We start from the raw sequence: 26,159 nt of genomic DNA on the forward strand, positions 1-26,159 counted from the left end.
TATTCTGTCTCCTTCACCATTTCCCAGATGTCATGGTATATGAAAGCAGAATTACCATCATCTACTTAATTCACCCCACAGGACAAACTATTCTCACTCAACTACAAATTATTTTCCTAATGTTGGACTTTTTTTCTTCCTCCTCATGGAAACTATTTTAGTCCATGTCCTCTGCACTGGTCACTCAGCCAGGACTCAGTCCACTTGACAGTCCAGGCACCCCAAACACCACCTCAACACTGTGACTCTCTTGCTATAGTGATATCAAGATACCCCAATTCACAGATTTGTGGCACCAGAAAGCAGTTTTAGAAATTTACTTTATATCTTACAGATAAGAAAATATCAAAGTGTGAGTCAGTGGCAAGGCTGAAACTAGGAATTTTCAGACCTAGAGTACTTCAGGCTACTGTTCACATGGTTCTTAGATGAGTGACATGGTTTGGCTGTCTCCCCACCCAAATCTCATCTTTAATCGTAGCTCCCATAATCCCCATGTGTCATGGGATGGACCCAGTGGGAGGTAACTGAATCATGGGGGCGGGTTTTTCCCGTACCCTTCTCATGATAGTGAATAAGTCTCACAAGATCTGATGGTTTTATAAAGGGCAGACCCCCTGCACATGCTCTCTTTCCTGCCACCATGTAAGACATGACTTTGCTCCTTCTTCACCTTCTGTCATGATTGTGAGGCCTTCCCAGCCGTGTGGAACTGTGAGTCCATTAAACCTCTTTTTCTTGATAAATTACGCAGTCTCAGGTATTTCTTCATAGCAGTATGAAAATGGACTAATACAATGAGTATGTCTATGAACCAATGAAAAAAACAAATCCTCTGCACATTCCCCTGGAATCTCAAATTCTTCATTCCAGCCCAGTCTCCACATATTTTTTTAATACTCCCATACTGACATGTTCTTTTAGGAAATTTCTTTCTTCCATAGGCCAAAGATTCCTCAAGGTAGAGAAAATATTTTCCTTCTTAAATTTTTCCACTCAGTTTTAGATGTTCAGCTGAAAAAGTTAATAGCCTTGAGTGTTCCTTCTGTAATTCCATGACTTACGAGAGTGAGGTTTCCATTTGCCACTCTCTCCTGCATTATCATCAATCCCTGTAGCCTTTCAGTGGAAAGTCCAGGAACTAATAATACAAAGAATTCTAAGTAACTTCAGCCTAAAAGCTTAGAATGCTTGAAATGTAAGGATCCTTGGAGACCATCTGCTGTAACCAGTATTAGTCTCATTTTACAGAGTAAGGAATGGAGGCCTACACCATTTGACTCTTAACCCAATATGCTCTTCTCCATGCCATTCCCCAACCTCCAAACAATGAATTCCTCCATATTTGTTTCTGAGTGAAGATGTCATCCTAGGTCATGCTTCTCTATAGAATCTCAATCAGTGGAACTATCCCAAAAATATGTTTGTGGGTCTGGATTGCATTTACCTCATGCTTCTTCATGACTTCAATTCCACATGGTTTTATCATGAACATTGTTTGGAAAAGAAAATAAAATAGTCAAATCCAAACCTTTAATCCACAAGTCTGTCACTGCTTCCTTGACAGATTAGCATGGCCTATAGATTCAGGCAAAGTTGTGTGTCATTGACAAGCTGTAAAACCCAGGTCACCCTTGGCAGCCTCTTTTAGCCTTGGTTTTCTTATCTGCAAAATGGGAATAACACCACTCACTTCCTAGGGTTATGATATAATATATTACAACAATTAACACTTGGCTTGGTACACAATAAGCATTGAATAAATGGTAGCCATATTATTTATTATCATTACTATTATTATCATTTCTGTAGATTTTGCCTTGTCTGCCTTGGCTCTTTTTGACTGGTCTCCTTGTTCTAACTTAAGCCATATGACCCTAAATAGGCCAGAAAATGTAAGAAGAAAGAGAAGGGATTCCCCAAAAGCAGTGTTGAACCAAGTTAGGGCAATAAGATGAGGAAAAGATCATCAGAATAAAAAAAATCAAAATCATAAGGGGGTTAGTTTTACACTCTAGGCTGTCACAAATTTTGTATCAAGACTGATACATTGGGCATTACATTGAAACATTTTCCCCCATAATGCATTTATGAGATTATCATTTCAATTTTGTTAAACAGTGCTAGATTCAGTTTGTTTGTGTGCCTGGCACATAGCAGGAATTCAATGAGTGAATGAATAAAAGAATGACTGTGCCAAATAAGCAAATTATATATATGTAATATATATATAATATATATATAATTTTATAATATATATATCAAAACTCTGAAACAGCTGTATTTGCTATTTCATTTACAAGGTTAAAGTAAGTTTTAGAATATTTCTATCTTAACTGGAGAAATTAAAACGCTTTGTTGGAGAAAATGTATCATTTCCTATAATGCAAAATATAAGAATTCAAATATACTTTTGGAAATTTATAGGTATTTTCATTTATTCATGACTCATGATAGCTCGAAAGCAGCTATTATGTCAAGGCAAATTATTAGCTCTCACTATTGTATAATAAACAGAGCTATAATTCATGTTTATTTACAAATATTCTTTCTAGTTATTATGAGATTTAGCACATGTCCATCTATTATGATTGTTAGTTTCCTTTTGTTTTCTTTTAAGGAAAGGCTACTTGCTAAATAACCAATCAATAAACATCTCTAATCAGCTACCTTGGTGCTGTTAACAATGGAATGTGCAATTATTTCAGTCTCCCATATTCCCATTTATATAGAATGATCTGGATCAGCTGCTGGGTCAACTTTCTGACAGTCAGTCCAACATATTTGAAGATAAGTGAAAAGTTGCTATAGTAATATGTATATGAGAACTCTTCATGGCAATGACCCTGAGGGATCCAATCAAAGAAACATTAGCCTGGTAAGAAGAGCCTCATGGTCAGAGGGAGAAAGTCAAATGTGAGAACTCACTAATGAATTTTATTCCTTGGGCATGTTGAACTGGAACCTAAGGGCCTTGCTAGGAAGATATAAATAAATACGAGTAAAGATAATGTCTGTGGCTGGAAAATATGAAGAACTCTTTCTTTATGTGCCCATGACCTGGCTCCAAGGACAATCCTCAAAAAGTGGTTTCACAATTGTTTTCAGTGATATTGGTATTGCAGGAATTGGTCAACCAACAGAACATGCACACACACATATACACACACACACGTATATATTTTGTATGCATTTTATTATTATTATTTTACCTATTCTGGTAAATTTATTAAAAAGAAAGAAAAGTCTGGCTGAGTGGTTTATAGTCACCCTTCAAACCCAATAGTCATTCTCATGCTGAAATTCTGGGATCATCCTATATCTTTCTCTTTCCTCAAAAGCTATAGTTCAGCTATTCCCAGGTAAGAACTGCCTTACTTATATGTACTTTGTAAACTTTTTTCCCCTTTTTCTTTCTCTTTCTTTTGTTTCCTTCTTTTATTTTTTATTTTTTATTTTTTGAGACAAGATCTTGCTCTGCCACCAGGCTGCAGTGCAGTGGACTGATCACAGCTCACTGCAGCTCTGGCCTGCCAGACTCAAGCAATCCTCCCACCTCAGCCTCTCAAGTAGCTAGAAATACAAGTATGTGCCACCACACTCAGCTTTTTTTTTTTTTAATTTTTGATAGAGACAGGGTCTTGCTATGTTGCCCAGGGTAGTCTCAAACTGCTGGCCTCAAGTAATAACCCTGCGTTGGCCTCCCAAAGTGCTGGGATTACAGGCAGGAGCCACCTTGCCCAGCCCTTCCTTCTTTTCTTCCTTCTTCCTTTTCTCCCTCCCTCTTTCCTTCTTTCTTTTTTTTTTTTTTTCTGACTTGGGAATACACTAAAATTTGAAGAGAAAAATTGAAAGCAGAAAAATGCTTTGAGTCACAACCAATTCTTTTCAAATAGTCCACAAACCTGGTCCTCCTCATTTGGACAATTACAGCCAAAAGAAGGATCTAGTTTCAAAGTGCAGCTGCTCATTTGAAGTGGGATAAGCATGGTTAATTTTTTCAATGAAAAAATGGTGATGAATGGAATAGAAAATAAAGATATCTTTAAGGCTAGACCAAAGAAACAGTTGTTTTAACTCCAGAAGGTCATCAATTTGGAAATATTATCCAGAGAATTTTTCAAATCACAGAGAAGAGCTTCCAGGAAATCTTAAATGACTACTAATGAAAAGTATTCCTTAGAGTCCAGTTGAAATAAAAGTCACAATAGTCACATATGTAATTCTATGCCCTAAAACACCCAGCTGCAGGGGAATCTATAGGAGCCCAATGGGATCCCAGTGTTCACAATTATCTTCTTTGTAAACCACAGAGCAATAGTAACAAAGGTCTTTACAACTTTTATTAATAAAAATGTATTGTAAATTGCAATCATATTTAAATTCTTATGACTTCATAATATTATTTTGCAAACTAAAACAAAAAAATGATCTTTAAAACCATAGTTAATTGTGATCACATGAGTATTTTGCTTTGTGGAAATTTATTGCATGAACATGCTTAATTTGTATACATTTTAACTTGCATGATGTGTCAATTAAAAGCTTACTAATTGAAAAGAAACTATACTCAATCTTCTCCTTCCATATGAAATGTTTTTCCTAGATACATTCTTTTAAATAATATGGGAACACAAAATTGCGAATCTCCTTCAAAGTCTTATAGAAAAAATTATAAGCTGTGTTTGAAAGTTATTTTTTTAATTTTAGTTTTTAAATATAATTTCAAAAATAAATTATTTTTATTCCATGTGAGGCATACTAAATTTAATACCTCTCCAAATAACCAAAGGGCATTTTGTATCAAGCACCTACACTGTGTTGGTATATCATTATGACTAGCATGCCTTTTCTTTTTGAAAATAGTCTTCACACATATTTTCTTTTTGAAAACAGTCTTCACATTATGCCCTTCAAAGGGCATAATGGGCACTATAGTTACCTGTTGCCTTGTGGAGTTTTATCAATAATGTAGTTAATAAACAGATGTTTTGTGGGTAACCACACTGTGTTATAGGTTATCTAAGAACTCATACCTTTGCTTTGACTTCCACCAGCATTCACGAATTAAGAAAACCTCAGGGGAGAGGGGAGGTGTTGTGTGAAACAGAGCATTCTCATTTGTCACCAAAATTACTGACTTCTGAAGTCAGTAATTATTTTTATTGTGTTTATTTGTTTTCAAGAAAATAAGTGGGAGAATCTTACAATGACTTCTGAGTCCTCTGTCTTAAGGATACCTCTTAAAGGGTCAATTAAGATATGTATTCCATAGTAGTTGCTTAAAAAGATGACTAACAAGTTTTTAAAAAAAAAAAAATATGTTAACCATTTTCTGTGGCCAACTGCCTGAAAAGCTTCAGATTGCTTTATATTTCCAACCAACACTGACTGGCATTTACTCTTAGTAAGCAGAAGTTGTCACAAACGACAGAAAGTGATTAGCAATCACTTGCTACACGACATGAGATAGTCTTAAAACTCCCATTTACCCCCTACTGAACCAATATCTTAGCTTTTTCTAGAGGACATGAACAAGTATTTCTCTAGCAACCAACATAAGTGAAAATACAAGCCCTAGCTCCGTAGAATGCCACAAATTTGGTCACAAAGGAAAATGAAAGCAAGCACCCTAATACTAACTCAAGACACTTTACTTGGAGAAAAACAGCCTGCATCCCATAACATTTTATGATACCAAATGAGATGCAGGCAATGTAATTTCACTTATGTGATTCACTTACAGGCGATGCAAATGCAATCTTGCTGATTACATTTAAAACAAAGGACTGAATCTGCTTATTTATAGAGCAGGCCCATAGTCATGCAAAAATCATGCTACCCCCCACCTGGTGTGGAAGAAAAAGAAAACAATCAGGCTGAAGACCTTTACATCTCCACAGAAAGAAAAATGATGTTAACGTGAACCCTGGGTTGACCCAATATGCTTAACAACGTGGCTTCTTGGTGCCCTGAATAGAAAACAAGGTCAACTGTGTGAGTAATCGTTAGCTGAGGTGTTCAACCCACATGCAAACATGTCCAATGTTTTATTTGTTTTTTAAATAGCCAAAAGGAGTGTTCTGCAAGCATTTTCATCTATGTTTAATTTTAAACCTTCATGTGGGTGTGCATACACACACATACACTTATTTCAATATGGACTGCATAGATATATAATTTCTACAGTGAAATAAATACTGCTACTGCCAGTATATTCACCAGTTAGACTCTGCACAATGCGTATTTTATGAACTTCTCTGCCTACTAAGTTGGGGTCTTGAGCATTCCAGAGCCACTGTTTTTAATCATCACCAAAAACTAGAGCTTTTATTAGATAATTTCCTCATTATGAAGTTCAATAGTTCAACTTAATGTGAAGTTCAACAGTCTCAACTAAATGTGAATTTACTGCCAAATGCCATCTCTGAACTTCCCAGAAAAGCAACAGAGCTGGAAGAATTCTAATACGTCCTGTGATGCTCAGTTTTTAAAGGTCTAACAGGTAATACTGGCTCAATGCCGGCAAATAAACCCATGCCCAGCCACCAGCCACTGTACCAACATCCTAGGAGTCTGGCTGCAGCCTTACTGATAGCTAGATCGTAGCAACCTAGGCAAAGAGGATTATTATCAAAGCCAACTTGGGCCCAGCTGCAGTCCAACATAAAGAAGTTTAATGTGATACCTTACACCTGCCACCCCACATTTTCCAAAAGGAAAATTGTCTGTGGCTAAAAGTGGTCCTTGTGGAGCAACCTGTGACCACAGGGTTTCTCAACCCTAAAGAAGAAGATGCACTTCAGTAGCCTACCAAGTGATGCCAACACCAATGATAGAGAACAGAAGCAATTTTCTGTGCAGTAACACCACTTCCTTTTGGTCAGAGACATCATTTACAAACAGTAACCTCTGTGAACTTCTCAAAAATGGTGGTGCCTTTGAAGTTACCCTTGATCTTTGATACTCAACCATTGTCAGATCTGAAAACCACACTCAAACTGAGCTTTGTAAAATGTACTGGGTTGAAGCATCCCACCTTTCATCTTCATGTCTCCAAATGCAAAAGACCTAGAAGCATATAGGTTTGCTCATTTCCACACACAGCAAGCAGTGGGCCAGAAACCACCTAACTTGTTTGAAATGTAAGCCATTATCCAAGCCACAGCATATGGCCACATACTTCTCAACTCCCACAACCAAGCAAAAATGCAATTGCTGTCCAAGTGTGCACAGGCTCTGAATAGGAAATGGCAGTGGTTTCTGGAGCCCATAAGGCCAGAAGATGCTGCCAGACTTGAGAAGAACCAAAGGACAAAAGAGTGGTAGAAACAGGAGGACATATTCTGAAATGAAAGTAAAGTGATCTTCCAGGGCAGAAAATAGCTGCTCCTGTTTATTTTAAACTGCTTTCCATCACAGGCTGCCTCCTACGGGAAGCCTACCTTCTTTCACATTTGGGAGAAGAATCAAACCTGATGCATGCCTACAGGGAAAAACTAGGAAATAACATTGTAAAGCATTTCAGTAGAACTAAGGCAGATGCCCAAAAAATCTTATTTTAGACATGTTCTTGAATTCTTCCTTGCTTCTCCTACTCAGTTAGCATTTATTGTCTGCCCCAAACTGTAAGTTCCTTAGGCACCTACAGCTTATTAAGGGTCATAAAGAGTCACATTCTGTACTAGAAACCAGCAGTTCTGCTTGACCTTGAGCACATCACTCAACCTCTCTGGGCTGCCAGTAGGCCATACGTAAAATTCTCTACTTCTGTTTCCTTCACAGTGAGTACAGCACAAAAGTACTTTAAGAACCTTGATATTCTATTACCAATAATGCACACATGATTATTTTATTAAATATTATTTATTTCAGATGCATTTGATTGTCTCTGTAAACAGGCAAGACATGCTAGCAGACAAGGATTGGGGGTTTATGGTTCTATATTATCCTGACTGCTAAACCAAATAAAACATTCCTTCATTAATTTGTTCATCAATAATTATTTATGCATCAGGCACTGTACTATGCATTGGGGATAAAACGAGAAGCAAAACAACCAGGATCCCTGCATCCCATGCTACTTCTAATAAATACTTATTGATTTACTGTAACATTTTCAATGACACCCAGCCTCCCCCAGACATCCCACTCTCCTTGCTCATTTCCTCCCTCCCTGTCCTATAGATCAGCAGTCCCCAACCCTTTTGGCACCAGGGACAGGTGTGGTGAAAGACAGTTTTTCCACAGATGGGGGTATGAGGGGGTACGTTTCAAGATGAAACTGGTCCACCTCAGATCATCAGGCATTAGATTCTCATAAGGAGTAAGCAACCTAGATCCCTCGTATGCACAGTTTACAATAGGGTTTGGGCTCCTATCAGAATCTAATGTCGCAGCTGATCTGACAGGAGGTGGAAGTCAGGCAGTAATGCTGGCGCAGCTCACCTCTACAGAATACCCAAGGTAGCCTCAATCACTTAGTGCCAAAAAATGAGAGCTCCCAGCAAACCATTCTTAAGGTATTGATGAGTAAGTGACAGGAGATAGTAGGGGCAATTTCAGCAAACTGTAAGGAGGGACACTGAAGCAAGCATGATAGGCCATTAACTAGTGCTTAGGTAAGCATGTTAGTAGCAGAGGCAACTCTAAAGAGGGTGGGGAGATTCTGAGTTCAGAGAGAATTTACTGTGAGGACAAAATGACAGGAGAAATACGTATTGAAGACTGTTTATTGATTTGTCAAAGATGAATTTGTTACTGAATCATGGACAAGGCAGAGGATTCAAGATCAGCCAGCATCAATCCTGCCCTTATAGGGCTTCCAGTCTAGAAAGGGCAATATTGCTATGTGTGGGTATCCCCTTATAGGAGCGAATGTACATGTCAAAATGGAGATAACTTGTGCTGGGAAATTGATGGATTTAAGTCATGAGACACTGTGTAAGGCTGATCTTTTGATCTTTCTCCCACATGCTTCTTTGTTCTGGGAACAGGCCTTGAGAAACAACTGGGAAAAGGAAATTGACAAACTCTTTCTTCTACTCTGGCTAGAGGAAAGCTAACTCCCTCTTGCTACTATGTCTTAACCTTTTCTCAAGATCTCATGTTTATCTCTGTGAGTCACCTGGGCTGGCAAGATACACATCTACTAAGCATTTTGTATTTTTAGTGGCTTCTTCTAATTGACCCCAAGGTAATCATTCCCTGACTTTGTCTGCCCTCAGCTTTCATGTATATCTATCCATTCAAGCAAACATAGGCTTATAAATTCAGGCTCTGGGTGTTCTATACCTAGTCATGCCCAGCTGCACTGGAAGGTCTTCTACCTCTGATCATGACAATAACACCAAATGAAACACTTCTATAGAACTTACTACGTCCCCAGAAAATTTGGTAGGTACTATACTTAAAGCAGTTGATTTAACCTTTGCAATGGCCCTTTGAGAAAAGTACTATTTGCTTCCCTCATTTATGGATGAGAACACAGAAAGGTCACATTTATGGATAAGAACACAGAGAAGTCAAGTAACTCACTCAAAGTCGCACAGAGAGTAAGACGGAGACCAAGATTCAAACTTTGGCAGTCTGCTTCTGGAAACCCGTTCTTAAACACTATATTGCTTCCCTGTCTCCTCAGGCAATGAAGCTCAGAAATATATTTTCAGACCCTTAGGCATTTATTACAAAACTATTTATTGAAGCCTTATATGTTAAACTTGACTACATGTTCTTAATTTACTGAGCATTCACACTTATTTTAAAAAATCTAACCAAGAGACCAAAATGAGGGAGAGAGTCCTTGAAACAAATGCACTCAATTCTATGTGCATGGAATGCATTCATGCCCCCCAATCTGACTCCATGTGTGAGCAAACAAGATACATAAATCTGAGTAGCGTGGCTGTTCATGTAAACAATTCAGAACCTTATCATTCCTCTCTGAACTGACTCCAATTCATCAAAAATGTAGGAGTGGGTTATATATGACATCCTCCATTAACTGAAACACACCAATAAATTTCCAAAATGTAGGACTCAGCACCAAAAAGAAAAAAATGGGTAGAGAAATCCCCACATATATTGTGGAACTCCGTGCAGCCTGTGTCTCCCCTGTGCAGTCTTGAATCATGCATAATGCAACACCGCAACTGCTAACAGCAGGCGCGCACCAGATAATTTACACTTGTTTTTATGGACACGAGGAACTGATCTTTGAAGCTGTCCCTAATGAGATTCCGCTTGGCCCTAACAGCATCCTGAGAGAGTGTTCCGGTTTTCTACTTGGCATCCGGTGCATATTTATAATGCAGAATACAGGCTCATTTAAATTGCGCATGTGGATTTTGGTGTCTTCCCTATTTTAAAGAAAGATTTTCATATACTAAGGAGCACTGACTCCTCAATTACTAAACCATACTTTACCTAAACAATGTCACTGCCAGCCCTACAGGTACTTATCAAAGAGGTAGGTCCATCAAAGCCCCTTTACCTACAGGGCAAAAAGCTCCTCCAGCTCCAACCCTGCACTCAAGTCCAGAGACTCAATTAGGTCTTCAGCCAAAGGGCATCTCCAGAAAGTCTAATTATACAACACCTTCCTTAGTAGACACAGCCACAGGGAAAGTTAGAGAGAAAACCTGAAGTCAGTCATCTAAATTAAAAACTTCCTGCCCCAAAAGTGCTTGTGATACAGACTTCTCTTTCTTAGTATCTCCCCTCTTTTAATTTCTGTGCCATGTAAAATTTTCTTAAGCCTGGCAGTTTACAGCAGGATCTTTTCCTGATCATTTGCTTTTCAAGGTGTTGACAGTTTAGTCACCCACAATTAGAACTCCATTGCATACTTACTTTGAATTTCCTTTGTTTTACCTTTAAGTCAATGTTTTTAAGAATGGTTTTCAACCACTGCCATACCAATACTGTTATGACGGTGTTATCTGTATTTAACCCAAATCACAGATTTTTGTCAAAAAAGTTCTGTAAAAATTTTAAGAGTTTACTATTAAAAAAAAAATGTAGAGTCGTTAAACATCAGAGTACAGAATAAAAACTGGTTCGCCTTATTCAAAACGCATGATTCCCATGATGACAGATGACCCGTTTTCATGGTCTTCATTTCAAGTAAACTCCACATATTAGGAGCAGTTGTCACGTTCCAGGTAAGTGGGCTGAAATATATCTTAATTAATTTAATGCTTCTGACCGATAATTGTTGACTCCAAATATGATCAATAAGTGAGTACTTTATAAGGAGTTAAAACAATATACTTTCCAATGCCTCCATTTTTAAATTAAAGAACAATATAGAAAACCCAAATCTCTAGGGTCACATTGAAAGTGGAAGCTTTGATATTTTTTCCTATGTTAGAAATGAGAGTTTACTACTGTCAAAGCAAAAGTCAACTGAAGGCAGAGATGATAGCATTAGTGTACGAGTATCAGAAATACTCACTCTGAGCTTCATCCAGCTCCATCCTGAAAAAAACACGGGAGACTTACATAAGTTACCCTTTTTAAAGCCAAGTACACCCTCAAGTCTCCATACATGCTCTCAAAATGAATGAGTGATTACAAGGCAGCACTCACTTCCTGGGGAAGCACATGTTAATTCCTCGAATCCTTGCAAACTCAGCTTTCATTCATTCATTCATTCAACAGGTGTTGACAGAGTCTCCAGAACATGCCTAGCATTGTGATAGGTGTTGTGAATACAGACAGCAAAAAATAAATAAAACGAAAAAGATAAGGTCACTGCCCTCATAGAGCTTATATCCTAGTGGAAGACACACATTTCACCAACAATTCAAGAATATATTTATGATAAGTGCAGCCAAAGGACAGTATTACTCACAGGTTCTGGGAGTATGTATAAGGGGACACCTAATCCAGAGAGAAGGACAGGGGCTCCCTAAAAAGGGGACAAAGCTAGAGAGAGAAAATAGTGTTTAGGGAAGAAGACTGTCAACATTCTTTTGTGACTCAAAGTTTACGGCCACGGATCAGCCTGTTGTTCTCTGGCACCTCTCAGTATCTCTCTACTTGAAAAAACAAAAAATACAGGAGGTGTGCCTAGAAAGCTGGACTTATAATGCATCTTTCCTTCAATGTCAGCAGTAAATCCAGACGGTTTTGAAGACCTTGGGAAAAATTCGGTGGACAGATCACCAAAGTTGGCACTAACTCTTGCCAAAAGTCTGGCTGGCACCAATGCACAGACCAAATTGGCCATAAAAACCTCACTGTAGTCTTGTTCCTCTCAAAGGAAATCATTTTGCGATCAACAATGAGGCTTACCCAGAGGCCAGTCTTAGGGGCAGGCCTAGAATTTTGAGCTTAACTCAATTGCACGGTTTAGGGCAAGAGTTTCATGTTTCAGATGTGCAGTCAAGTAATTTGATCCCATCAGAGTTTTAATGTCTCCTAAAAAATCCAAAGTGTTAAATCCTTTTTCCCAGCCTCCCCGAGAGCAATCAGGGGGTGCTTTTTTTCCAGCTCCCAATCTCCTCCCTCCAGTTTCTTATTCTCATACTCAAACAGTTACTAAGTGACTAATTTAATACATTGGCTACACGTCTTAATCCCAAAGTCTGATTATAATCTGTGTTCTAAAGTAGTGCCCAAGCACTTATCCTGTCCCCTTTGAAAAACACTGAGAAAGAAGACATACAAGGATAGTGAAAGTGGAATATTTAGAAATGGTGCTTTATTTCAGGGCCAACACTATTATCATGAACCCCTATAAACTTGAGAACATTTTCACCCAAGCAAATTCCACAACTCCAGTAAAAGACACATCACTGAGAGTTACACTGTCTCAGGCAGCAGGCAAGGAGCTAAGTGTTTATTAAGTCTCTGCCCCTGGCTACCAGGTTAACAGAGACTCAATCCTTCCCTCCCTGTGTCTCCCTTGGGAGAGAGCAAAACCCTAAAAACTTCTTCACAAGAATAAAACAGACACACCAAAGTTAAAGGCACGAAAAAACTTATAGTGATGATGGACTACATATCACTATTAAAACTGCAGAAGCTCATGTTAATGTTTTAGAGGCAATAAAGACACACAATATTATTAACAATAATAGCCACCATACATGGAATATTTAGATACTGCACTAAGTGCTTTACTGGGCACTAAGCATTATCTTCTATAACCCTCACCATTACTTTTTGAAGCATATATGATTATGATCCCTGCTATAAAGATAAGACACTAGTAGTAGTTCTGGGTATACTTTTTTTTCTTTTTGGAACTTCTCAAATGACTTCATTTTTAAATATGTTAATGGTGCCCAGATTTCTGCTTAGCAACAGTCACTCTATTCTCAAACGCTCCCTCTAAAATACAAACCTTCATTCTTTCCCTCTCTCTCTCTTTCATGTTCTTTTGTTTACCGTTTTATGAAGATATTAAGCTCAACCATGGTTCCTGCAGCCTGTGGTACAGCACCCTGCAAAACAGTGCTATCTGTTTATAACATGGCACGACCCTTCCTGCAGAGTGTGAGACCAGGACTAAAATCCACTAATGACTAGACAGCTCATTTTAATTCTACACTTGACAAAATAAACCCCTCATAAAGACAGGCAGGCAGAAGCTACTTCTCACTCTGGACTGCTTTGTCTTAATAATCTTTAAAAAGGAGGAAGTGGCTGAAGGGAACAGGCCCTAGCATACAAAAAACACAATTATGGCATAAAGAGATTGGGATAAAAAGCAAAACCCCTTATTTAAAGTTAAATTTTTTTTCCCTCCAATGGGGGGTACCTGTCACTAATGGTCTGTCTTAGACCACTGCTGAATTGCAAAGGTTCTTTCAGTGCAAATCCTGGCTGCATTAGTGGGATCTCACTGAGCCCATCTGAAAAACCAGGGCACTTGATTTCCCTAAAACCAGCTCCCAAAAGGGCTCATTTTTTTTGTTCTCTTTTGTCCACAGAAAATGAAGCTCCACTTACATGTTGGAGGAAATATTTCAAAACATTCCCTTTTTTCTCAAAGTGCAAAATTTATAGTAACAGATAATTAACAACAAATGACAAACAATCTGAGCAGTAAAGGTCCCAGTTTGGTTGCCAAGATGATGGGATCAAATTCCAAGATAAACAGTGGAGCGTGCCGACAGCCATTAACATCGTGGTGGGGTCGAGATGGAGAGATGCAAAACAGGGGAGCCATCCACCACCCCCGAGGGGCACAACGTGGAGCAAACAGACTCCCACGGGATTATTATTTCCCTTCCGAATTCTCAGGAGGGTGAGCTGCAAGAGGGGTTAGAACAGGACTCACACCACTGTACCAAACAGGATACCCAAGCCTTTACATGTATTTTACAGGAAGAAAGCATTAGACTTTTTGAATTGCATTATGGAAGAATTAAGAATTAATATCCTTTAGGAGTCAACACCTCCTAGCCTGTTTGTTCTTCCCTCACCGTTCTTCTCTCTAAGTTTATTGAGTCAAGATTGGTTTCAATGCTACCAGCTGTACCCAAAATGTATGGGTGAAGAATAAAGTGAAAACAAGTTAACCTGTAAAAGTCAGAATTTGAGCACAACATATGGTAAGTCTCCCAGATACTAACAGATGGCGAACCTTGGGAAATCACAACTTCAGATATTCTTACATTTCTCGAAAGCCAGTTCAGAGTTCACTATTTGTCAAATGATTTTTTAAAAAATATTGAAATACAAGCCTAAAAGTTTTGAATTACCCCAAAAATCATTCCTTCTCAGAGATCAACATAGGTCAAAGTATCAAAAGTTGCTATCCTGATCCTTTCATATGCTAGATTCATTGGTATATTGAGTCGGCACGTGTACCCTAGAAAGCCAAGGTGCAATTTTGTCTCATCTCCCTGTTGACTGAAGTCTAGGGATGCTGACCTGCTCCCGGTGCTAAAGTCAAGCCCAAGGTCAGGACATCGTAACTGACAAGGAAGAGTTATGATCTCACAAATACATCTGCTATATATTCCCTCCTACTTTTTCCCTCTCTCCTTCACAAATACGCCCATTTCTCCTCTTGTTCCCTCTATAAAATTCATCTTCCCATTATATTCCCTGCCTACCTGCCTTGGGCTGTTTGAGATGCTATAACAAAATAGCGTAGACTGGGTAGCTCATAAAAGACATGCATTTATCTCTCACAATTCTGGAGATTGGAAAGTCCATGATCAAGGCAGATTCAGTGTCTGCTGATGGCCCAATTCCCAGGTCACAGGCAGGCATCTTTTCACCTTAACCTCATATGAAAGAACAAGGGGTTACTCTGGGGCCTCTTTTATAAGGGCTCCATCCTCATGAGAAAATCACCTCTGAAAGTCCCCACCTCCTAATACCACCACCTTGGGAGTTAGGATTTCAACATATGCATTCTGGAGGGGCACAAATATTCAAACCATAGCACTATCCAAGCAGAACCAGTACATAAAAGTCGTATCATTCTTAAACATAGAATGTATTAAATAAAAGGTGCTAAGAGCAATAGTTAAGATTTTATGATTAAAAAATCGAATACAGTTTGATAGGCTTCGGTGGTTATCTTTGAAGTCTCCAGGCAAAGCAAAATAAAACAAACTGGAGAAAAATTTCCCAAAACTCAGGACTTAAACGAGCTAGTAAAATGCCTATGTCATAGAAGAAGGCTAACTCTTTCAGTAAATTAGGGAAACAGGCTGAGCTTGCTTAGCTGGTGGGAGACTTAATTTTTTTCTTGATTTCAGTTTAAAGTCTTTGTTCAAAACATATTTTAAACTCAGTGTACAAATATGTACAAGGTTTGAAACTTGGTCCTTGGCCCAAATACCTAAAGCCAAATACCACAAGTAAGCCACTTTTCTTAGCCAATCAGTATAAATGCCAAAAAAGCCCACAGCAAGACAGGAAAGGATATTTTTCCAATCCAAGAATTATCAAATCTTTGAGCTGGAAGGTTTCAGAGACAGTCTGTACAAAGAAATAAGTGAGTTTCAGTAGAGTCCATGTTTTGATGTAGAGTCCTGCAGTTTTTTAAGGAAGCCACTACCAACAGAGGAACTTCGGTAATGGTCTAATTCTCACTTAGGATTTTAAAGCTCAATACTATCAAATGTGAAAAAGTTATCTGTTCCCTATATTCCATGGTGATGTTAGCTTTCTTTTTCTTTTTTTTTTAAACTAGTTTCAACAGATCTGAGGCTTAATAAAAACTTGCACAAAAATGTAAATCAACTAGAGAAGCTTATATTCTTGATTTGTGGTAAAGAAGAAAAAAATTTAAAAATCTGCAAAAATGCATTTTCTTATTTGCATATATTTTGTCCCTTCTACAGGGACAGAAATTGAATAAAACCAATCTTCAAAGCAAAATAGAACAAAAATATGCAGACCCAAATAATGCAAGAGCCAATAAATTCAACAGAGTTTCCTCTTTGCAGAGTTAGTGTTTCCACACAGACAAAGCCTCTAAGTGTACCTTTTACATTAAAAAACAAAAAAAGAAAAAAAAGAAGACTAAGATGGTGGTCTGCAAAATTGCGGCAGTTTTGTCCATACTGATATTGAAATAATCGTCTAACCATGCTAGGATAGCTACTTAAACATCTAGTTTCCAGTAAGCTATGAAAGTCTAAAAGGGAAAAAGACATGGGAAGGAAAGAGCGAAGGAAATACTGAAAAAGAAGAAAAACAAACTGATGAATAGATCTTCCAAGACTCAGTAAGCTTCTCCTTTTTGGAAACAGTTCAGAATTATCTAGAGTTTGCTGTGCAGGATGCAGTAGATTTAGCAGCATTAGCTTTGTTTCTACATCTTAAAATCTCATCTTCATAAGCTTTGAAAGCTCAGAATTAAAATCGAGTATGTTGCAAACACAACCTACCTATTTCATTACAGCCTGTTTGGCTTGTCTTGCCACTTGAATAATTTTTACCAAAATATCCCCATGAAAGAAGTTTAGAAAACAAAAATTGTATTTAGAGCAGGAGATAGATAGATTCAGTCTGTAAGGAGAGGTGGTCTGATGGCTCCCAGTTGCAGGATATGTCTATGAGTTGACAATGACTATGCTTTCTCTATGAGTCGTTCTTTATCCCTACAAATGTAGGTAACTTTCCAAACCCAAAATCCAGGTATAACATAGAAGATAGGATTTGTTTTATTTCATCAAAATTCTTTACCCTCCCAGAAAGTCAAGTAGCCAACAAACAAATAAACAAAAACCACTGTCCAATTATGCAACATACAGCTAGGGTTCTAGGAACAAATTCCTATGGACAAAAAGCAAATCTAATTTTAGATTGCTTCTTTAATGCTTGAGTGCAAACAAAGAAATGTACAGAATAGGGAAAAAGTCAGCTCTAAAATGAAGTCCAACTGTCACGGACCACAAGACAGGTGCCCTCAGGGAGTGTATAGGAAAAAGAACGTATTTTTAAGAATAAATGAGAGAAGAAAATAAAAATATCCAGTGTTTATATATAAAGTGCAAACTAAAAGGACAATTCAGCATTTCTATGATGAATTTCAGATTGAGAACATTTTACAAATTATGGCCATGCTAATGTGCAGGACAGTGATGAATCTGTAATGAAAATAAGAAAGTGGCTTACCAAGAAAGAAGTGTCTGTTTAGAATTTTTTTAAAACAGCAAATGCAGCCCAACTCTGTAACAAAATAAATTTCTACCTTGTTAGTAAGTGCCATTTTACAGAGTCCCAGACATTCATTCATTCATCCACTGATATGACCTTTCCTCTGTGTGAGCGTTAGGGGTCATTTCTCTTCTCTCACCACCATATCCCAATGATGTCTCTATTATATTCTTTCCCTAAAGAATATGACTAATGATGTGGGATTTGTGTTCTTAATTTTACATGGACAAATGTAAAAGTAAGGAATAGGAGAAATCCCAGACTGTTAAAATGGGAAGAGATGATGCTAAGACCATTAAGTCTATTGGCTGGTAAGGAACCTGAAATTCAGAGAGGCCCTACTTGCTAAATATCAGAGCTGATTAGTGATCATGACAGGACTAGAATGCAGATTCCCTGAAACGCTATCAAGAAGTCTATTACTGTATATTCTTTTAGCTTCCCCAAATGGATTTGAAAATACAGTCATGAGCTGCATAATGACATTTTGGTCAATGACAGACCACATATATGAAGGTGGTACCATAAGATTACAATGGAGTTGAAAATTTTCTATCGCCTAATGACATTAGCTGTCATAATGTCATTGTGGTGTAACTTATTACTCATGTGTTTATGGTGATACTGGTGTAAACAAACCTGCCCTGCCAGTGGTATAAAGTATAGCACATCCAATTATGGATAGTACATCATATTTGACAATGAAATAAATGACTCTATCACTGGTTTGCTTATTTGCTGTATTATACTTTAGTTGTTATTTTAGAGTGTACTCCTTCTACTTATTAAAAAAACAAAAACAAAGTTAACTAAAACCCTGGCTGCCTCAGGCAGGTCCTTCAGGAGGTATTCCAGAAGAAGGCATTGTCATCACAGGAGATAACAGCTCCATGCCTGTTACTGCTCCTGAAGACCTTCCAGTGGGACAAGATGTGCAGGTGGAAGGCAGTAATATGAATGATCCTGACCCTATGTAGGCCTAGGCTAATGTGTGTTCATGTCTTAGTTTTATACACACACACACATTTTTTATTTCAATAGCTTTTGGGATACACGTGGTTTTTGGTTACATGGATAAATTGTTATAGTGATGAAATCTGAGATTTTAGTGCACCCATCACCTGAGTAGTGTACAATGTATCCAACATGTAGTTTAAATCCTTCATTCCCTTCCCACCATGTCTTAATTTTTAACAAAAAGCTTAAAAAGCAAAAAAAATAAAAATAAAAAAGTTTGGTACAAAAGCAGCTTATAGAATAAGAATATAAAGAAAGAAAATATTTTTGTACAGCTGTACAATGTATTTGTTTTAATCTGGCTTATAAAAGAGTCAACAAGTTTTAAAAAATTAAAAAGTGTATAAAGTAAAAAAGCTACAGTAAGCTGTTTCTTACTTTATTGTTGAAGAAACAAAAATATTGTTTATAAATTTAGTGTAGACTGTTTATAAAGCCTACAGTAGTGTTTAGTAATGTCCTAGGCCTTCACATTTACTCACCGCTGACTCACTGACTCACTCAGAGCAACTTCAAGTCCTATATGCCCCATTCATGTAAGTGCCCTATAGAGGTGGACCATTTTTAATTTTTTATACTCTACCTTTCTTATACCTTTTCTGTGTTTAGATATATTTAGATACATAATAGTTATTATTGCGTTACAATGGCCTACAGTATTCAGTAAAGTGGGATGCTATATAGGTTTGTAGACTAGGAGCAATAGGCTACACCATATAGCCTAGGTGTATGGTAGGTTATGCCATCTATGTTTGTGTAAATATACTCTATGATGTTTGCACAAAGACGAAATCGCCTAGAAGATGCATTTCTCAGAATGTATCCCTGTCATTAAGTGACACCATACTTCTTTAAAAATTTCCAATCAGTTATAAGACGACGAAGTAGGCAACACTGTTCTCATCTTCCCACACTTGAGCAAGTTGAGTTATACTGAACCAATGAACAGCCTTTGGCCTATTCCTTGATTGCAATATAAAATAGAAGAAGGTGCTACCCAAGAAAGTGAGGACAAAAGAAAATAGAAGATTTGCATCAGATCAAGACTTTAAAGCAAATATTACAGGCAAAGCATAAGGACTTGGAGACAAATTATATTTTTTATCAATTTAAAAAAGTTTTAATCATAAAAGTGTTACATACTTGTTATAAGAATAATTCAAATTATATGAAAGTATAAGAAATAAAAAGTAAAAGGTCCTTATCCAACACTCCCTCCTGCAAATTCAGTTCCAAATGCATTCCCTAAAAATCACCAGTAATGTTATTTATCCTTCCATACACTTTTATATAGTTATTTAGCCAAATGACACCTTTTCTATAACACTCTTCTGTAACATTGTTTTTATACGTAAGCATATCTAATACAGAACTAAAACAAACATTTACTTCCTACCACATTCTTGAACTGAATAAGAATGAAATCTCAGATCAGACAAACAAAATCTTGTAATACTTTGGCATGAAATAATCACCCAGATACCCTAAAAGCTACAGATTTTTTTTTTAACTAGCGATGGCCAAGCAACACTGACAGATACTACACAATACAAAATAAAACAAGTTGGACTTGTCAGGTTTCATATAGCCAAGTAGTTTAGAAAGGAAAATGTTAACAACTTATCTCATACTCATCAGCTGGTAGACAATACCATATATATTATCATAAAATCTATTTATCAAGTGGTATCTTTTGGGCACTATATGTCATTATATATCATTTCATTTAATGCTCACAACCATATTAAAGGGTCATTAAACCTATTTTACAGATGAGAAGACAGGTTCAACAATTTTTCCATCGTCACCCAGCCACGCCAGTAACTGGCAGGATCAGTATTTGTACACAGATCGCTGATTTCAGACCATATTCTCAGCTACCATGTGTATATTGTCCTCATTCCCCAGCCCAAGCTGTGCCTTTTGCACTCAATCCTGGTTAATTACAGTTAGCGCTTGATGTTTCTGTTTTAACCACAGATAGAGATGGGAAGTCTAAGAAACTGACTGGGGTACAGAGAACCTAGGTTCAGCTCATGTGGAGGAAGGCCACTGTGATTCCACAGACAGCAACCAGTCAGCACTCAGCTCACAAGATTCCATCCCCCCCTTGGGATTGCCACTCCCGTGGAGTAACTGGAGGTGGATGAGACACTCCTAGGCTGTTTATAATCTTGACAGGCACTAAACCAGGACACTTGCCAACCCTGACAAACCAAAATCCCACCTAGAAAAGTTTCCATGACTCTTTGCTGCTCATAGCTCCATGAGGAAGAAAGGACAAGATTTAGCAATGACTTTATTTATTCATTTGTATACACTCCACTGCTTTTCAAAATGAATTGGCAGTTTAAAATTGAAAACCCAGAATCAATGAAAAAATTATTAATGATAACAGCTAACATTTATTGAGCATAGACTATGTATGTATAAGCATTAACATGTAATACTGTTTCATCCTTCTATCCTCCACAGCCTTTTGAGATAGGCATTACTTTTATGGTCCAGATCTTACAGATAGAAAAATAAAACATAAGGAAGTTAGAGTATGTATCCACAGTTGGTTATACAGCTAGTCAGTGGTGCAAGCAAATGTTAAACCCGGTAATCTGATTCCACAGGTGATGTTGACCACTATGCTAACCTGCCTCCACAGAACCAGGGTAAAAGAACAAGTGCAGTGTAAGATTCAAGGGGTGTTAACAACAGAAGGCGCAGACAAGGAAAGTGGCTAAAACTGAAAACAAAGCTTGATTTGAGCTCCCTAGTCGTCAATCCTTAAAGAAAAACATGAAGAATTAACCTGAGTAGGGTATCCTATTGTCCTATGGCGTTCCAATAACACGGGGATTTCAATGCTAAAACTGAAATGGCTGGATATCCTACTAATAAAGTTTTGTAACATTTGATTAGGCCTCAGATTATGAAACACATACAAAATCTTTATGGTGTTTTCAGACCTACGTTGGCTCCTTCAGCACCTCCTCCCACCATCATTAAAAATACTAAATAATTTTTCTTATCATTCTGCTTGGGAAAGATGAAGGGGTTGTGGAAAAATGAAACCCTGTTAATTGCTGGGTTTCAATCATCACATCTGTTAGTATGCTCAAGAGTCTGGGTAAGGGAGGCACACAAATTCTAGGTTAAATTTTGCTCTGCCAACTCCAGCTGTGCTTTAATTTTCTTTCCCAAGGTCATACAGGATTGCTTTCCAAAAAAAAAAAAAAAAAAACTTCCCTCCATAACAAGCAGAGATTCAAGCCAGTCATTCTTAGAGAGCTTGGTGGTAATCTTGTCAGAACTCAGAGATGAAAACTAAACCAATGCTTCTTAAAGCTGTTTGAAACATCAGCTCTGAAATCAGCAATGAGCTTCATGAAGATGGGGACTGGGTCTTATTTATTTTTGTTTCCTTAATAGCATCGCCTTGCAAATAAACATTGTCTTAACTGCAATCTTAATCTTAGCAAGTCAGAGCTAAAAAGATCCTTAACCATCATTTGGTGCAAATATTTACAGATGAGTAAACTGAGACTTGGAAAAGAAAATTTGTTAGGCACAAAGCTGAGCTGAGACGAATTGAATTAAACGGGAAGTGAGCTCTTCCTAATTAAGGTGAAAAACCCCAACTACCATCACAAGGCTGTAGAAAAGAAAGTAAGACATCATTAAAGGGATAGGGTTTTTAACTATAATCCAAGTGATCTGTCAGGGGTCTTCAGAAATCTCAAGTGTAAGTGAAAAAAGGAAGCAAATAATTTAACAATCCCATGCAAAATAAATGAGCAACTACGCAAGTGGAAAAGACAAAATATCTTTACCTTGGGGAGAGGAGCAAAGTTCTGCCATGACATGTTGAAATTTTCAGAAAAACTGAAGACATTTTAGACTAAATATTTTATAGATATTTTCTAGCCAATTAAAGTTTCTAATTAGATTAAGGCCAATTTTTGTTTCTTAACATAACAGAAATATGACATGATTAAATCCAACCAAGATCGCTGACCACCTACCATAGGTCAGTCACTGTGTGAGGCCATCAGGCCTACAAAACAATGGCATGTTCTCAAGCAAGAAAGAGTAAAGCCAGGGGAAAGGTAAGCCAGCTTCCTGACAACACGTACCATCATGAAAACATTCAAAATGTCAAGAACTGACAGAAAAATTCCAGTGAAAATCTCCAAGCATCAATCTATTCTCTCTATTCAATGCATAATCAAATCAATGGATCAATCGACCAGTGTTTTTGAGCATCTGTCACCTGCTCAGAAGGACAAGCCTTTCTTTAAAAAGTAAAAAATTAAAAGAATAAGAGACAGATAGGCAGATAGATAGATACAGATAGGTAGGTAGGTAGACAGATAAACAGACAGATAGATTAAGAAAAATAATAATGGAGGTGGTATGAAGTGTTGCCAAGTAACTTGGGCAGGCATGATCATTTTGGATTGGAAACGGATAGGTAGAAAAGGCTTAAGTGGAGGAACCTAAACTAGCTTTGAGGCATTTGATGAGCAGAGCGTAAATGTGTTACGCTCTGTGAGAAACAGTGATGGCAATGGCACCAAGATGGAAGGGGCTAAGATGTGTTCAGATGACAGGGAGCCAAACTGTGTGGCTGAAGCAGAGGGTTCAGATGGGAAGCCCTTATTGGCGATAAAAGTGAAAAGGTACACTGGAACTAGCCTGTAGAAGAATCCTCTATTCCAAGATCAGGAGTCTGGTGAAAGCACTACACAGCTGTCTAGGTTGCCCCATTTTCAAGCCATTTTTTTCAAAAGAGGTATAATTTGATCCTTCAAATTTGTTATGGCTAGATAAAAGCAGATCAACTTTAAAGTTACATGATTTTTAAAATATCTCTGTGCATTCACAGTTCGCCAGTGGAATCTTGAGGCCAAGAACAAGTGAGCAGATGTCTGCAGACTTGAGAACTAAGCTGAGGTTCCCCAGCAGTCATTTTCCAAGGAATGTGAGCAAAACACACTTTGTTTTGCTTGAATGGAAACAGCATCTACAAAGTTCCTTGTAGTTCTTTAATACAAAAACATAACACCAGCAAAACAGAACTGAAGCTATTCTAAAGTATGGCTTACACAAATATTGTAACATATTTGAAGAAAAACAAGTAAATAGAAACAGTAGAATAAAAAGAATATTTGAATTAAACATATATTTATTGTTCAGAAAAGCTATTTTAACAAAGAAAAACTTTATCCATTTTTCCTTAAAATCATGTTAGCGATCCTTCATAATCATGAATATATTCTCATTTAAAGAACGTATAAAGTTCTTTCAAATAGTTTAGCAGTAACCACTTACAAGGATTGTCTTTTCCTTTTTTTTTTTTTGGTCACTCAAGCATGCTGCTTTAAAACGGCTGCTTTGCAGAAATCTCATCATAGGTAACTGACTCGCTCTCCAGAATATACTTGCAAAGCAACATCCTAGTATTTACACTAATATCCAGGCAGTCAATGGAAAGACCCTTTTGTTTGGTTAGCGTTTGTAAATTCCAGGGTGGGGGGGTGTGTGTATTTGGGGTGTCCTACTATTTTTTTTAAAATGCTCATGTAAAACAATTACTAAAAAAAGAGCTTGTGACTTGGACATGCCCCGAGTTCAATTCTTCCAGGAGTGGTAAAAACAGTCAACAGAGCCCTAACCTCCTTTCTATCTTGACTATACAATAGTTTGCAAAGAGGTTTAGTCCTACTATGAAAGACTCATGTTAGACATTGGAAGGGTCTCATAGAGAATGAACACCAGGCCTTGAATAAACAAGAGAGATGGTGACCTTTTGCTCCCTTCTTCTGAAAGCCCAGCACATCCTGTAGCAGAAGACCAGAAAAAAGTTGATGTGCAACCAGGTGCTGCGAAATCCTTGCCTCTGGGTTTCTGCCACACTTTGCTCCTTAAACAGTTTAAACCTCAACATGACTTAAATAGTATTAGGGAGTGAGAGGAAAGTACAATTCCTGGAACCAACTGTTCCACTGTCCCTTATTCCTTTGTTCCCCATATTGTTTGAGTCCTGTAGCATGCAGCACACGTTTCACTAGCAACAGGCAAGACAATGGATCTAGCAGTAGCTGGACAATTAGTCCCAATTAGGCCTATTTCCCAGCTGAATGTAAAGGGCTAGTGGGGTGAGGTGTGGGAAAAAAAAAAAAACTACAGAAATTTTAAAGAAATATTTCAGAATGGAGGCAAGCAATACAACGTAAAGCAAATTGAACTAGGGGTCAGGAGTCTCAGGCAAATTCGCTGTGTGGCAAATACTTTAACCTCTCTGTTCTTTTCTGTTCTTATCTATAAATAGGGGCAACCAACCACCAGTCCTCAGAGGCTCTGAAAATCTAATTTCAATTGTGGTTGAAAGTGCTCTGAAAATTTGAAATGTTACACAGATGTATGGAATTCCTCCTGAGCTGTATTTGAAACCACAGATATCCATCTGATTTGTAAATCATTTACCTTTTAGTCTCCCTAGCAGAAGTTAATAGTGAATGCTTTTCTTTTTTTTCTTTCTATTTTCTTGATTGCTAATTTTGTTAAGTTCATAAGCGATACTTACATATGTACATGTGGAGGCTGGAATCTGCTCTGGTTGATGTTGTAGTGCGTGAATGCCTGGGTGGGGTTTGAGCTGTACTCATCCACCGTTATGGTAACTTTGCCTTGAGAAGGAATCCCATGTGCCATCCTTCCTCCCTATAGGCATGAGCAATTCACAACTTTACAGAGCAAAAGATGGAAGCAGGCATGGTGCGTTTCAGCCAACCTCTGAATCCAAGGATCTACTCATCAATACCGCTGTGCATTTCTGAAAGAAAAAAAAATATGTATATAAAATGAGAACAAAGAGAAAAAGGGTGTTCTAAGAGACATAAATTTAACATCTAGACATGAAACTAGTTCAGGGAAAATCTGAATATGTGTTGTTGGCTCATGGATACAACTGTTCCCAACTCTCTTCCCTTCATGCACTTCAAAGTGGATATTACACTCTATACATATTGCTGGGTGCTAGCAAATCTTCTCAATGGAGTTCAAACTAAGATTTCCTCTTTAATTATAACTATGGCACTTAGCGTGAATTACAGAAGGGGCATATCCACAGTTGCCATGGCATCTGGCTATACATGGTTTGTGCTCCAAGTGAAGAATCTTCCAAACCTGCCCTGCTAATTGGAATGTTTGGTCTTTACAAAGTTGGTGTCACATAATCATTTGAAAGCTCCATGTTTAAAACAGCTATATAACACAATGACAGATAAGAATTTAAAATGTTGTGCTTATAACAAATACATGTGTATTACTATAACATGCACATAATAACCACACATTACACATATTTTTTTCTTTCACAAGCAGCTCCCAAAATACACAGGTAGGCAATGCTTGGCATTCCTCACCGGCCCAGAACCTTATGGTAAGGCAAATCTTTCTTGTTAAATGTAGTGTCATTTCTTTCAACACTCCAGTCACTCAGGGGAAAACCA

At 37.7% G+C, this 26,159-nt stretch overlaps 1 protein-coding gene across 5 annotated transcripts in view; it reads right to left on the reverse strand.

Moving 5' to 3' along the window:
- MPPED2 (metallophosphoesterase domain containing 2) overlaps positions 1 to 26,159 on the reverse strand; it is a 175,733-nt gene that overhangs the window by 144,328 nt on the left and 5,246 nt on the right. For all 5 annotated transcript variants that reach the window (XM_008955885.6, XM_057299127.2, XM_057299128.2 and 2 more), the window contains exon 2: positions 25,232 to 25,480. In XM_008955885.6, coding sequence (XP_008954133.1) covers positions 25,232 to 25,359 — 128 coding nt within the window. In that variant the 5' untranslated portion in view covers positions 25,360 to 25,480. The remainder of the gene's footprint in view (positions 1 to 25,231; positions 25,481 to 26,159) is intronic.

This window comes from Pan paniscus, chromosome 9 (genome assembly GCF_029289425.2).
Source record: "Pan paniscus chromosome 9, NHGRI_mPanPan1-v2.0_pri, whole genome shotgun sequence".
Lineage (NCBI taxonomy): Eukaryota > Metazoa > Chordata > Mammalia > Primates > Hominidae > Pan > Pan paniscus.